Source organism: Gekko japonicus, unplaced genomic scaffold, assembly GCF_001447785.1.
Source record: "Gekko japonicus isolate JY-2015 unplaced genomic scaffold, Gekko_japonicus_V1.1 scaffold2063, whole genome shotgun sequence".
Classification (NCBI taxonomy): domain Eukaryota; kingdom Metazoa; phylum Chordata; class Lepidosauria; order Squamata; family Gekkonidae; genus Gekko; species Gekko japonicus.
The window spans coordinates 221268-236584 of record NW_015163150.1 but is presented as its reverse complement, the minus strand read 5'-3'; the positions used below and the strand labels follow the sequence as shown (position 1 = coordinate 236584).

At 39.2% G+C, this 15317-nt stretch overlaps 1 protein-coding gene across 2 annotated transcripts in view; it reads left to right on the top strand.

Moving 5' to 3' along the window:
- The window catches only part of PLCL2 (phospholipase C like 2), a 120801-nt gene that overhangs the window by 77615 nt on the left and 27869 nt on the right, over positions 1-15317 (top strand). For both annotated transcript variants that reach the window (XM_015407039.1, XM_015407038.1), the window contains exon 4: positions 2742-2945. In XM_015407039.1, the coding sequence (XP_015262525.1) occupies positions 2742-2945 (204 nt within the window). The remainder of the gene's footprint in view (positions 1-2741; positions 2946-15317) is intronic.

Here is a 15317-nt window from a genome sequence, read left to right as displayed (position 1 = left end):
GGCCATCATCTTACAGCCTGATCTTAAGGCATCCTGTGTGAGATGCAAGCAGGCAGTTAGGATCTTTTTTGTTGTTGTTGTTGCTGAGGTAGAGTTACAGCATGGTCTCTGATACGTAGGTAGGCAGCTAGATATAGAAACAGAAAAGACTCAGAGGGCTGGTTTACGTATATATTTATGTAACTAGATTCCTGAACACATGGTGGCTCATTCATATATGAACAAATTAAATTGAAAAGCATTGCATTTTTGAGATGAAGTGAAAGTTCTCTGTGGTGTGTGATCTATGATGGGTCATTCACATAGGCAGGCAGCCACTTAATGCTGACTCTCATCAAGGATGAGACACTAAATAAGATTGTCAGCAGTAATAAAATATAAGAGGTAAACATGTACAAACCTGAACAGCTTCATAGCCTTTGTAAATGGAGTTTTGACTTTTCTATCACTACAGGGGTTTTTTCCCCACACACTGCAGTGGTAAGTGTTCCATCAGACGGTTTCACTTGCCATAGTCTTTAAAAGCAGCACTATTTTTTAAAATACTTTTGGAATTAGATATTTATTTAAAGATATTCTGATTTTGGAGAAGCACATTGCAGTGTAAAAAGAGTATTGCACCAGGGTTACAGCAAATTGTAGGTTCAATTTTATGTGGTATATTTTCAGTTTGGGTATTGATGTTGAAGATGAAGATGTTTTTATCCTTTTAGATTTGGTGTGTTCTATTGAAAATGCAGAGTCAGGGCAGATCCATGGAACCTGGGTACATAACTGTTTTCTTGAAATGCTTAACTGTGAGACCAGGTTTCCAATTGCACAGCGGCATTCAGTAAATAATAAGTAAATAATTGTATGCCAGTTTTCCAGAAAAAGAATTATCTCGGTCTGCCAGACAGTTCACTGGGCCATATTCTCAAAATAAAGAATGGCATATGCTGTTAAAGTAACTATAAGCACCTCATAAATTTATGTCTATCAAGCAAATCACACTATTTTTTCTGCATCCATTTTGTATGTCTCCAGTGAAGGCTAAAATTACACTTTTAAAAGTCATATTTTAGTGTGATAGTAATATGCTTGTCAATTTTTTTAAAAAAAACTTGTAATAGAAGTTACTTTATAAAATGTTCTGTTCTTGGTGAAATGAATAAAATGTAATACAGCAAGCTAGGTACTAAAATAGAGGTCTGTAATCCAGAACTTTGCACTTCATGGAACTATTGTTATTGGCTATGGAAAATGGAACTTAACAATACCATGTGACTCTTCTCTTCTGGCAATAGAGAAGCCTTTCTTTCATCTGTGATCTGACTCTGTACCTCCCTTGATTAAAGGCAATTACAGTCTCCCACAATTCCGCTTGGCAAAATTTGAAGCCTTCCTCTGTATGAGGATTCTTCCTTCAGTTTAAATGTCTCTCTTAATACTTTGCTGAGTAGAATGGTAGGTTACATGCCAATTCCTGTATTGAGACATAACATTCCCTATTCAGCTTGTTTTGATCTTTGAGAATGACTAGTTTCTTGTTTAGTTTGTATGCTCCTTTTCCTCTCACACATGGAACCAAAGCAAAGACTTCTTGGTTTAGTAAGTGATTGATCGAACTTTAATTTGTTTCAGTTTCCAAAGTTGGGTTCTGTGACAAATTAGTGTCTTGACCAAAAACTGGGAATCTAAATCAGTTTATCGATCAGGAGCAGACTTCAATTTGTTGAAGCTCCTTAATTCAGAGATCTAAACCAATGAAAGTTCGAACATTCAGACATCCTAAACCACAGAGTCTTCAGTTTTGGCTCTGCATACGAAAGGACTGGTAGACAGCATCTAAGCCTGATAATAACTTATTGTCATTGTCATTCTCATAACAAACATTTCTGGTTTGTTCATGACATCTGAATACATTCAGCATGTTGCTTTGTCTTCTGTTACTTCTAAGCAACAGAGAAATTTGGATGAGGGGGTGCAATAATAGAGATAATGAGATTCTGTTAAGTTTGTTGGCTGTCCAAATTGTGTAATCATAGGAGGACCCTTTTGTTTATACTGAATTGTGAGATATGGAGTCTTTGTTATATTAATTTGAAGGTAACAACTGCCACTTGGTTATATTTATGTGTTAAAGGAGAGAATCTGAGACAGAAATGGGGCTTGAAATATTTTCAGTAACCTTCGGCAAGACCAGGGTTGTAGACTCATATTTCTTTCATCATAATCATCATAATACAGGGTTTTTATCTATGGAGGATGAAAATGAATTACCTGTCAACCTTGAAGATTATGGGGCAACATTGGGAGGGCTTCTGGAGTCTTGGCCCCACTGGTGGACCTCCTGATGGCACCTGGGTTTTGGCCACTGTGTGACACAGAGTATTGGACTAGATGGGCCATTGGCCTGGATCTCTTATTGAAAGCATTTCCAAGTAGAGAGCATGACCTCAAAGTCACATCTGAGTTATAAACTTATACAAACTTCACATGGGGCAATATAATTTTACTTTCAGCTGCTGAAAACCAGAGTTAATTTTCCATGGCAGCATTAAGTTATGTGTGTATTTGTAGATAACTTGATAAATATTGCAAAGCTTTCTTACTTTGGATAATGAATTGCTTAATTGTATTATATTTTAGTAAGAAGTCTGTTAACCTGAACTGTTTATATATTCTGCAAATTTATATATTTCAGAAAAAAACTGAATTACTTATTAAATGAGACTTTTTTCCTTTTTTTAAAAAAACAGAATGCAGTAGTTTCATTCAAAGAGTTGTGCGGCCTCTCTCCTGTAGCAAATCTTATGCAATGCATATTAGCAGTATCTACCCGCTTGGTGAGATCTGATAATACACCCTTAGTGGTAATGAATCTCAGTGATCAGTATCCCACAATGGAATTGCAAGGGATTGTTCCAGAGGTTTTGAAAAAAATTATAACAGCATACGAAATGGTGAGTAGTCTTGCCTCTCATATCTTAAAAATCATCTTTTAAATCGTGCTTTTTTCAGTATGCCATCTGATATTCAGTGTTTTCCATCATGTCTTATTTTTGAAAGGTCAATCTCACAGACATGAACAGCATTTTTATACGGGGTGAAACTTTTACAAATTTGTTTAATGTTTCATTTAAGCCATTTACAAGCATGCTTTTCTCCCAGGTAAGTGGGAACCAAAGTGCAGAAATGCAGTTAGAGTGCATGCAAATAAGTCAGCAGGATAATGTTATGTTTATTTCTTGTAAATTTATCATCTGCAAATTTTTGGCATTTCTCAGTGACAGTAACTTCATACCTAAGCTTTAGCTCTTTCTTTCATCTTAGGGTTTAGGTTTATAAAGAGGATCACATTTGCAATATCAGTTTTGAAGACTAAATGATTGGCAGAAAGTGGAAACTTCACAGAAACAGGATCAGTGAAGTGCCAGGAAATATAGAGGATTATAAGCCTTCCCTCATTATTTCTGAAAATACTTAATTTTCCTGTTCAGCTTAGTTATAATAATTATTATATTGACCAACAGGGTTTGTTTGGATCAGATTTTTGATTAATTTCTATCTTAAGGTAATACCTGTAATACTTTGTTAGAACCAGAAACTTAAACAGTGCTGATTATGATCCAGTAGATGCACCCAAATTCCAGGGGTGAGATGAAGCATAGATCAATAAAGAGTTGTAAAATTCCAAATGCATTTGAAGAATGGCATGGAAAATTATAGTACAATATTGTTTTAGAAAGTAATGGCGAAATGGCTTCTGCTTTCCAAACTACTTTGTAAGGTAGGGATGTGCATTCAAGTAAAACCAAGCCAAAAATAAACTGAAAAATATTTTTTATATATATTTGGCATCCTAAATATATTTGGAACTTTTCAGGATACCTTTAAAAATGGTCTAGAAAAATCCTGGAAATATTCGGAATTAACTGGGAAGATACGGAGCCAGCGTTTGCAGGCCCCCAGGACTGTTGCCCCATTTTTCCTTTGTTTCTGAGTCTTCTGGGGTTTCTGTTGGCTTGTCAGGCTGGTTCTGTGTATTTCAAGTCTGTTTGTCAGTATGAGGAGGCTTTTTCCCTCTTTGCCAGAGTTGCTTTGAGTCCCCCCCCCCCAGTGCTTGGATTTGTTCTGCTGTTATTCTCCAGTTTGACATTACTTCCGTTGGGCTTGAACTGCCACAGTGGCACTGGCATCTGTACATTGTCATTGATTCTGCTTGGCTTGCAAAAGTGCCTCCTGCACCTTCAGTTTCCATTGCAGAGATTCTCTGGTTTGAGATTACTTCTCTTGGGTTTGCACTGCCACAGTGGCATTGTGTTCTTCTGGGCATCTCTTGGGTTTGCACTGCCACAGTGGCATTTTGTTCTTCTGGGCATCTGTACACTATCATTTGTTCTGCTGGGTTTTCAAAAGTGTTCCCCCCTTTAGTTTCTACTGGTTTAATTTTGGTTCTTTTGGGTTTGTACTGCTACAGTGGCCCTGGGTTCTGCTGGGCTTCTGCACATTGCAGTTGATTCTGTTGTGCTTGCAAAAGTGCCCCCCTTTGAGTTTCCACTGCAGAATTTTTCTGGTTTGATTTTGGTTCTGTTTGGCTTGGCACATTGACTTGTGTTTCTACTGGGTTCTGCAGTGGTTCTGTTGGGTTTGTTGCTGGTTCTCCCCATTGGAGACATTTGACCAGTAATTGCAGCTTGCAGGCATGGCTTTTGCACAGAAACAGCCTGGAGATCCCCCCAGGAAATAATGCAAGATGGCTGGGGGCACCCTGTTCGGGGGTCCACAGAACTGGGCCTCTTAAGGGTTCGCCAGCATGGTGTAGTGGTTAAGAGAGGCAGACTCTGATCTGGAGAACTGGGTTTGACTCACCACTCCTCTAGCTGAAGACTGCTGGATGACCTTGGATGACTACTCCTCAGAACTCTCTCAGCCCCACCTACCTCACAAGGTGCCTGTTGTGGGAAGAGGAAGGGAATGTGATTGTAAGTTGCTTTGAGTCTCCTTAAGGTAGAAAAAAGTGGGGTTATAAAAACCTACTCTTTGTCTTCTTGAAATTTGGGGGTTGTTTAAAGGATAGGCACCAGCAGCGCTGTTGCAATTTTGGTCCCTGTACTTTTAAAAACACTCCCCCCCCCCAGCCACCCAGAAAGTTTTCTCACAAGGAATAATGGACCCCCAAAAATTCGGAAATATGGGGAAAAAATGTGAATCCAAATACCGTACCAGTATTTGGGAATATCAGGAATACCAATATTTTTCAGGTCCTTGCCTTTCAACCCCAGAAGCTCATAGATCTCTAATCTTGAGTAGCAAAAATTTCTAGATATTCTATTTGGAACTAAGAGTAAAAGGACTAGTACATATTTAGCCACACCCAATGTTATTTCCAGGTCATTTGAGTAAGAAGAAAACCGTTTCCGAAGAGTAGGGAGGTAAGTGGTTGCTTAATAGGGGCATAATATAGTGGTTCCTGAGTCACACACTTAGGGCACTTGAGCAAAATGTGGAAAGGCATATCAAGGGCAGATTCTGTCAGAATATACCTGCCCTCTAAAAGTATGGAAGGAATTATATTCAACCTAGCAAACAAGAATGCCCTACAAAACCGTGGAACTGAGAGATAACAGAAATAAGAGGGTAGTACAAAAGCAAGAAATTGCAAGTAGATAAATAGGTACTGTTTCAGTGGGAAGTTAACAGCGTTCCGTGCACCTCGGCGTTTAGTCATGCCGGCCACATGACCACAGAAACATATTTGGACAGCACTGGTTCTTCAGTTTGGAAACGGAGATGAGCACCACCCCCTAGAGTCAGATTTGACTAGCTTTCAAGCAAGGGAAACCTTTACATTGGGGGGATGCCAAAAAACAAAGAACAACAAACACAGCAGCCTCTCACTAAGGTACTGTGATGGTCAGTCTCCAAGACATGTTTCCTCATCAAGGTAACAGAATCGTACTTTCCCCAGGCCAATATATTGGGGGGGGGGGATTATACCAATTAATAAAAATTTATCACCCACAATTTTCAGTCATGTAGATTTAAATGAGACTTTTCGCCGGAAAGCAAGTAGGCTGTCTTCAGAGAACAAAGTTTTTATCCTTGGCTTAAAAGCAAAAAGTCATGCTCTAGCTTCTGTTGACTTCTGTCCGAATTCTGCCCACAAGGCAACATTGAAAACATAATAGGGAATATTCATTAGTTTTCTCATAAACTGAGAGAGTGGAATGTCGATTTTCTCTGTAACTGAAGAGAACAAGGGGAACAACCTTCAGGTTAAAAACCTGAAGAAGTCCATACACATATCTGCCCCCTTTGGAATAAGAGAAATTTCTGATCGCTCCAGAGCATAATTTTGCCTTATTAAGCACAACTTTAAAGTGAGATTTCCTAGATAGATCAGCTAAGAACAGAATACCTAGATAAGAAAAAGTTTTTACTTGGTCAATTATATACCGATGTATAATCCATCTTGAGGGGGCCCATCTCCTGCTTTTAGAGAACACTAGAATCGTAGATTTATTATAATAATTGATAGGGTTTCATGTATGCAATAATTAGAGAAGATTTTAAAAGATCTTAATAAATCAATTCTTCTCCATGATAAAATAACAACATTATCTGCATAAAGTAAAATGGGGACTCTAGTATTAGTGAGTTTAGGGGAATTGCAAGATTCATTGAAATTTAAAGTAAGGTCATTTAAATATAAATTGAACAGCACTGGAGGCAAGTAAACAACCTTGTCTAACTCCTCTGTCTAAATTAAATGAGTTTGAGAAATGGCTGTCAATTTCACAGTGGACTTGGGCAGCTGGATCAGAGTACAGGCGTTGAATAAAACCTAGTAATCTTTTATCTATGGTGGTTTTCCCCAAGTTTCCCCACAGCTTAATGTGCTGACAGACTCAAATGCTCCCTTAAGATCCATAAAACCTGCAAACAAATGTCCCTCTTTAGCTGTGTATTTATCAGCTAGATGATACAAAATCAGACAATGATCTAAGGATGAACAGCCCCTCCTGAACCCAGTTTGCTAATTCCCTAGAATGGCCTCAGGCTCAACCCAGTCCTAAAGCTTACAAAATAAAAAGGAGGAATATAATTTATCCAACGAGGAAAGCAATCTAATTGGGCAATAACAGCACAGATCTGGTCTATTTCCTTTTTTGAAAATCGGAACATAATAGTATGTCTCCATGATCTGGGAATCAGGCCAGAGGAATTAATAAAGACCGGTGCTAAAACCTTGGCCCACCAGCAAGGGTTTGCCTTAAAGAATTCCTTCGGGATTAAAGCAGACCTGAGAGCTTTGCTTGATCAAAGAGCCCGGATGGAAAGCTCAACTTCGTCTTTAGAAATGTCAGGCCAAGAGGGAACTATATCAAGAGGAACAGTAGAGAAAGATGTGATGATAGCTTCATCATCTGAAAATAACACTTTAAAATAATTTTCCCAGACATGTGGGGCAATGCAGGAGGGAATTTTAAATTGTGGATTGATGGCAGAGTTAACAATAGAACAAAAGGTTATGTTGTCATCATTATTAACTGCAGATATAAGTCAGTTCCATTCTGTAGCCATTCCTTCTGTTTGCTTACTTTAATTAAATTTTATTGCTCTTTTTAAGGTTTAGCAGCTCCCTCAGAATTGTGATAGTATTATTTCATTTAAATGCTCGATGTTTCCACTGGATCTGCATTATAAGTAATCTGTAATCCATGTGTTTTGATTTGCCTCCATGCTCTGATCCAGTAGAATAGCCTTGACATATAGAGATTTGAATGATTCAAGAATCCTGGACAGGTTGGCCTAATTTATATTGGCTGAGTTGGCTGAGGAAAAATAACTGGCCAAACTTTCTGGGGGGAAAGAGTTCATAATAGCACTAGCTGAGGTGCTTTCAAATTTTGAGAGACTGATAAACTTAATGGTATAACTAAATGCTGAGGACGCATGGGGTTCAAACAGAAATAAATGGGCAGATGATCGCCACCCATATAATAGCCAACTTTCAGTTGATTAAAATTGCAAAGATATTCAAACGGAACAATAACATAGTTGATTATGTTTGTTCCTTTTGCCCCAACATAAGTGAAATCACCACTACTATCAATTCCTCAAAGGCCATTTAGTGGATTCCTCCACAAGGCAAATTTTGCCAATTCTAATCCTGCTGTATTGATCACATAATGTTTTGACCACCTGTTATACCAGGCCTGCCTAAGAAAGTCTCCAAAATTAGGTTCTAAAAGTCTACCAAAAAGAGAACTTTCATCTGTACTTCTCCTTGTGTTAAAGTTGCCTGCCATAATCATAGGAATGGATGGAAATGTTATTTTTATTTCATCATAGATGGCACCTAAGCATTTCGAGTCCTGAGCCATCAACAAAGTTTTCGAAGGATAGCTATAGACACAAGATATTATAAAGGAAAAATACCTACTACTCCCTCTTCTCTTGTCTTATAATAAAATATCCTTAAATGGGTGTAGCCAAATTAAAACAGTTAATATGGTTTGGTGTAGTGGTTAGGAGTGCAGACTCTAATCTAGGAGAACTGGGTTTGGCTCCCCACTCCTCCACATGTGGCTGCTGGTGTGATCTTGGGTCAGTCATGGCTCTCTCAGAGCCGTTCTCTCAGGAGCAGTCCTCAAAAGAGCTCTCTCAGCCCTACCTACCTCACCGGGTGTCTGTTGTGGGGAGGGGAGGGGAAAGGAGATTATAAGATTCTCTGAGACTCCTTTGGGTAGTGAAGGTCAGGGTTAAATCAAGTCTCTTCTTCTTCTTCTCTTCACTTCTAATACTCAAATGCTAAAATACAGGACTCAATAGAGTAACTTCAGTATATTTCTCTAGTTCATGTTTCTATCATTAATTTAAATTAAGCCCCAGTACTGAATATCCTAAAATAGGCAAAATAATAGTTAAAAGAAAATAGAACAATTTGAAACAGTTAAGAATAGTTAAGAAAATAAAATGATTGAAAAAGGTTAAAATAATATTATGGAAAGTAAAATTGATAAAACTAATGGATTAAAAGGGGTTAAAATTGAAAGCATTAAAAGTTAATGTCAAAATAGGTCACATCAGGACCTTAAAATAGGTTAATCCTACTTAATTGTTTGTTAAAATAAAATAAAGGGCTGTGGTCATACACACTAAATAATCCACTTTCAATCCACTTTCAGTGTGCTTTCCAACTGGATTTTGCCAGTTCACACAGTAAAAATCCAGTTTGAAAGTGGATTATTTAGTGTGTGACCAGAGCTAAAGTTAAATCTGAGACAACACAATTGCTCTTCCCAAGGTCAGCATTATGAAAGCATAAGAACATAGGAACATAAGAGAAGCCAATGTTGGATCAGGCCAATATCCCATCTAGTCCAACACTCTGTCACACAGTGGCCAAAAATACCAGGTGCCATCAGAAGGTCCAGCAGTGCGGCCAGGACACTAGAAGCCCTCCCACTGTTCCCCCCCCCCCCAAGCACCAAGAATACAGAGCATCACTTGCCCCAGACTGAGAGTTCCTATCTATAGCTTGTGGCTAATAGCCACTGATGGACCTCTGCTCCATATGCTTATCTAATTCCCACTCGAAGCTGTCCATGCTTGTAGCCGCCACCACCTCCTGTGGCAGTGAATTCCATGTGTTAATCAGTCTTTGGGTGAAGAAGTACTTCCTTTTATCTGTTCTTACCCGACTGCTCAGCAATTTCATGGAGTGCCCACGAGTTCTTGTATTGTGAGAAAGGGAGCAGCAGCTGGGGAGTTAAACTCCAACAATCGTTAACTCCCTAAGCATAACATAACTCCCTAAAACATAAGATAATTAAACGGCAGACAAGAACATGTAAGTCATATCTAAAGTCATATAGAATAAGAAGGAAAAAAGAGAATATGAATACAAATAAAAAAGAAAACATAAAATAAACTCTTGCGAAATGTTGCCACAGCCACTCTGCAACCAGAATCCATTTTTGGGGTGCAATATATCCAATTTTTTTAAAAAAAAAACCTGTTTTTTGCACATGCCTACTGTAAGGATTTCTATATAGGGAGTTTTGCAGTTTGCTCTTTAGGAATCTTTCAAAGGGAGGTGATTGTGGTAGGAACCAACTATGAATAATAGGGAAGGAAATCTTTATAGGCAAGAAATGCTGCTTCTGCAAATATATAAATGAAAATGGAGGGGGCCTGCAAGGACTTGTGAGAGGCATCTAATTTACTCCCCCCATTTCTTCTTCCCCTTCATAAAAAGCCCCCATTGTCTCTCCCCTTTTCTTGTTCTTCTTTCCTTCTCACCCACCTGCTAACCTACCTTTATCTGCCCCCTTGTCTTCAGCTTCCCTCCTCTTCCCCTAGCAAGTCTCTCCCAGCACAGTGCTGGTTGGGCCAGGCCCAGTTATGCAGTGAGAAAGCTGGCAATACCATTGTGGCTATCTAGCAAGTGCCACTGAGGATGTTAATTTCTTAGAGCTACAGGCATTTCTTCTGTCATTTGGGAAGAAGAGTTTCTTGTTTTTGTTATAGATTTCAAAATTTTCTGTAAATCTGGGATTTCCCCCCCAGATTTGTAGGCAGATCCATCTGCAGTCTCCCGACTTAAGTATCCACAGATTTGGCTATGTTGAGAGTTCGATACATTGATACATCTAAATACCCTATAAGAAAGTGAACTTATAATTCATGATAACATTATAGTTATATTATCATGGCAAGCCACTATCACAGAATAAGAATGATGTTGTGTAGCCAATTGCTACTTTTGTTTTAAGCTTACTAAGGTAAAATGGGCATTTCCTCATGGAATGTTTTGTAAACAAACCTTGGTTACCATGGTATTTCCTGAATTATCTTTGATTTGCATTTCCCCCCCATTCTGAGTATACATCTTGGTCAACACTGATCCAATAGCACTAGCAGTTTCACGGTCAATTCATCTTGAATAAATATACTAATTTAATATTTAACATTTCATTGTCAGAAATACCTCTCTGGCAATAAAAATGAAAGTAAACATTTACAGTGACTGGAGCTGTTGTCTCCCTCTGTCTCTCTTTTTCGTTTGGTAGAATTTTTGCACAGTGAGTTATTAGATAGCTCTCAGAACTTGCTCATTAAACTGTAAATGCTGATGTAGACTTTCTCCAATAAGGAACTAGAATGTATTAGAGTAATTAAAAAGGACAAAATACTATAGGGGATTGAAACATGGTAGAATGAAAATGTGTGCTGTATTATGGGAGAAAAGTATAATTATTAAAGCATGAGTGTCAAGTGAACAAGCGTTTTCAGTTAATTAGAACATCCCTAGATAATTATTACATTATAAATTTTTGCTATAAAATTGGATCATAACAAAATTTATTCTACAACCTTAGTCTGTATTAGTGCACACAAACCATTGCATTTTCGTCTGTGTATTTTGTCTCAGGCCTTTGGGCTGTGGCTTAGTGGAACAGTTGCAAATGATCTCAAATAGGTGTCGAACCTACACTTTCATGATGTGTATTAGGGGAGACACTAGATTTTTATATCATAGAATAAACATCGCTATTTCTATCATGCAATTGTATGCAAAGTAATTGTGATTGCAGAGCTTTGAATTGAATCAGAATGCCATTCTGATTTAGGAAACTTCTTTGAATTGAGTGATGGAATAATTTTGGTGGATGAGGAATCAGCTATGAGTGTTATGTACCAAATCTGGAAAACAAATTGATTATGACAAAACTGGAGCACGTCTGGCACACCAGCACTATATCAGCTATGCATATATTTTTGTGTTTAATTTCTGCCATAGGGAAATTGCAATTATAATTCTGGCTACCAACCTCAAACCAACATGGTTGTGCAACTGTAGTTTCTTTTCTCACATTGTGGTGATAACTGCAATCCTTTGAAAGGCTATGAAGAAATATATTTCTTCAGTTGAAAATTCCGATAAGTGAAATACGTGGTGTAATTATGTGAGACATAAGTAGATAAAAAGAAACACTGAAAATATCCTGTACAAAAATGTACAAATCAGGAATATTTTGTAAAATATTTGTCTGCATACCTTGTAGCCAGAGTTTTGCTTTCACTTCATGCTGCCAGTGTAAATAAGCTGCTTTTAAAATTACTTCCCTGTTTGGCACTAAGAATTCTGCAACAAAAAATGTAAACCAGTGTTCCAGTTGTGCTCAATATTCTCTTCTCTCAGTGGATGTAAGAGTGACCCCTTCAGCACAGAATTTCAGCATTGAGAGGACTCAAGGGCTGTACATATGCACCTGTACTTTTGATGGACTTGCCAACAGCCCCGTAGCCAGGATTTTTTTCCTGGGGGGCTCCGCGGCCCTGCTAATTGATTTCACTCCTCTAGGAATCCAGGAGTAGTCCTAGCCACAGAATACCAGGCTCCCATCTATCTCTCCCTTTACATTTTGGATCCCATTCCTAATCCAGATTCCACCCTGGTTTCACTTTCAGAATCCTGCTCCTGATATCCAAGCCCTTCTTTTTCACTCAGGTCCCCGATCCAGCCACAAGACCAAGGGAACAAAGGAGAGCTGACTCCAACCTCCTTCTAGAAGAATCTAGGAATCCTGGCTCTGCTCCCCGAGACCTGCCTGACAAAGGGAATCCAGTAGTCCCGGGTCATCCTTTTTCGCCGGCCAGCTCTCCCCATCTTGGTGTGCCCCTGTCCTGGCTGCACTACCTGGGCATCTCTTGAATGGCTCCACTTTACAGCTTTGGTGGCAGCAGCTCTGCCTTGGATCCCGTGGCTCACATCGTTCCCTGCCCTGCCCGGCCCTGCCCACTGCTTGGCTTCACCCAGCTTCACCTGCCATGTGAGCCCTCCTCGCCTTGCCCTGCCCTAGAGGTGGCCATCAGATTGATTCTTGGGCTGTGCTGGATAGGCTGGGGTTAGTCCCCCTTCCACAGGGTGGGCACTGGCTGTGATCTCTGTCAGTGCAAAGGAAAGTGAAGCCGGCTTGGGACAGCCCCTTGCCCAATGCCAGACGGGGGAGACTGAGGGGGAGGCCCTCTGGGGAGCCATCCATGTCAGACCCAGCTCACTTGCTTGGGGCTCGGTGCAGTCCAAATGCCACAGGGCTGAGCTGCTACAACACCTTTGACCCAGTTGTGGTGGGGCTCCACCTTAATTGCAGGGGACTCCACCCCTAAAGCTCCATTGCTGGCTATGGCCCTTGTTGCCCAGGAAGTGGTGGAATGGTTGGGGGAGCAGTGTCTTGGGAGAAAAATTCAAAAGAAAATAAGGCCTTCTCTACTTACTGGAAGTTCTTATTATAGAGGGCTTGGTGATCCTAGACTTACCTGGAAGTGACAAAGGATAGCTCTAGCGATCACTGGGAACTCATTATTATTATTATTATTATTATTATTATTATTATTATTATTATTATTATTGATTTGATTATTATTATTATTATTATTATTATTGATTTGATTTATATGCCGCCCTTCCCGTAAACGGGCTCATGGTAAGAACTTCCTGTAAATAGACAAGGCCTTATTTTTCTTTTTAATTTTTTGCTTGCTGTTTCTAGCAGCAGTGAGACCTGGGGGCAGGGGGATTCCAATGCTTTTGAAATACTGCCATTTAGTATCAGGTTATATCTTCTTACTTTTTACAAGCATGGTCTGGCACTAATGTTGCGGGTTCAAGGCTTTATTTTCTCAGATGAAAGGGTCTTGTGCTTATCCAACGGAGCATAGATAAATAAGAGGTGAGGACACTGAAAAAGTGGCTGCTTTGTTGCTCTGCTTAGCCATGTGCTATGGATTCTTATAAATCAATTCAAACAGGAAACAATTCTGTTGTAGGGCTCCTAGTGATGTTGACCATATCCCCTGTAGGGTCTTATCTACCTGCTTCTGGTACAGCCTTATGTCTTGGGGTGAGCAGCATTCTGCAACCCACAACACATAATGTATTTCCAACCAGTTCTGAAGATTTGGCTTACAAATATAATTTCTGTATTCGTTGTGCAGAAAAATGAAGTACAAGATTTCCAGAAAACTGGGAACCTCAGATCTGAGTTCCTTACCTGAACACTGGTATATGGGTGACCGGTCATTCATTCTAAACATAAGTAACACTCAAATGCTTTATTTTCTTAGATGGGCAATTTTGGACAGTACTCAAAGCAGTAGAAAGATCAATTGCACTTCATTATACATCAACTTTGACTGCCTAGACCTAACCACAGCTGGTCTGTAATGAGGTTACTATTGATTGCTGACTTGTTTGCAGGTCCTTTTCTCAATGTGCTGCCACAACCTGACATGAAAAACTTCTCTTAAGGTCTGTGCTTTACCAACCCTGGAAGGAAACACAAAAGGAGAGATCAACACACTGCAAAAATGCAAGAACCTATCATTTCTTGTAATCTAGACAGGGCTCTGAGCATCGTGTTTCTAGGCCCAATATCAACTTGTAAGACAGAGTTTCCACCATACAATGTCATCCTAGAATACAGTCTAATGACTGTCATGGAATTGGCAAATGGACTTGAAACTCTGTCTGGGCAGAGTTTTCTCCTCTTCTCCCTATACTTAGGCTGAATTCAGAAAAGGCCTTTTATTCTATTTAGTCTATTTAGTTCTCTCTGTTTTGTCATGTTCTAGAAAAAAGGTGAATAGTAAATCTAGCAATGACAAAATGATTTTAAAACACAAACTTCTTGGTTGGCAAAGACAGGCCTGATAGTGGTAGAAAGAAAAGACGAAGAAAAAACAAGCAACTGCTTCTGATGTCAGTACTGGGGTGTTAATGTACGTAGGTCTTTTATAAATGGCCTTCCTCTTATCAAGATTCAACCACATAACCTTGACCTACTTTGCTAATATAGCATATATCAAAAAGACCATGTTGCATAAAAAAGTCTACATACTTTAAGACCTGGTTTCCCTTTTTCGTGTCATTGAAGTAAATTCAAGTCTAAGGCAAATAACTAGGCTGCAGTCTTACGTTCAAACACAGACTTAAAGAGCAAAATGTTTACCCCCACGCATGCTTTATGATCCTTAAGGTAAGACAGATTTCCTTGAGTCAGTCCCATGTGCAGTTCCTTTCATGTGACAAATGCGCATGTCTATTTTGTTGTGGGTATAGGTGATGTCTGAAGAGGTGTGTGAAGTATTTAAACCTGGCTTATTTCTGGTTGGGTTATAATTTCTTGATGACTGTATGATTCAGACATTTTGTGTTGTGTCCTGCAGGTGAACATATTTCTGTGTTGTATACCACTGATTCATGGAGTTGACTTTGTTTGGAAGGGTGAAGTATATCTGGTAGAGTTCTTCATAATGTGCTG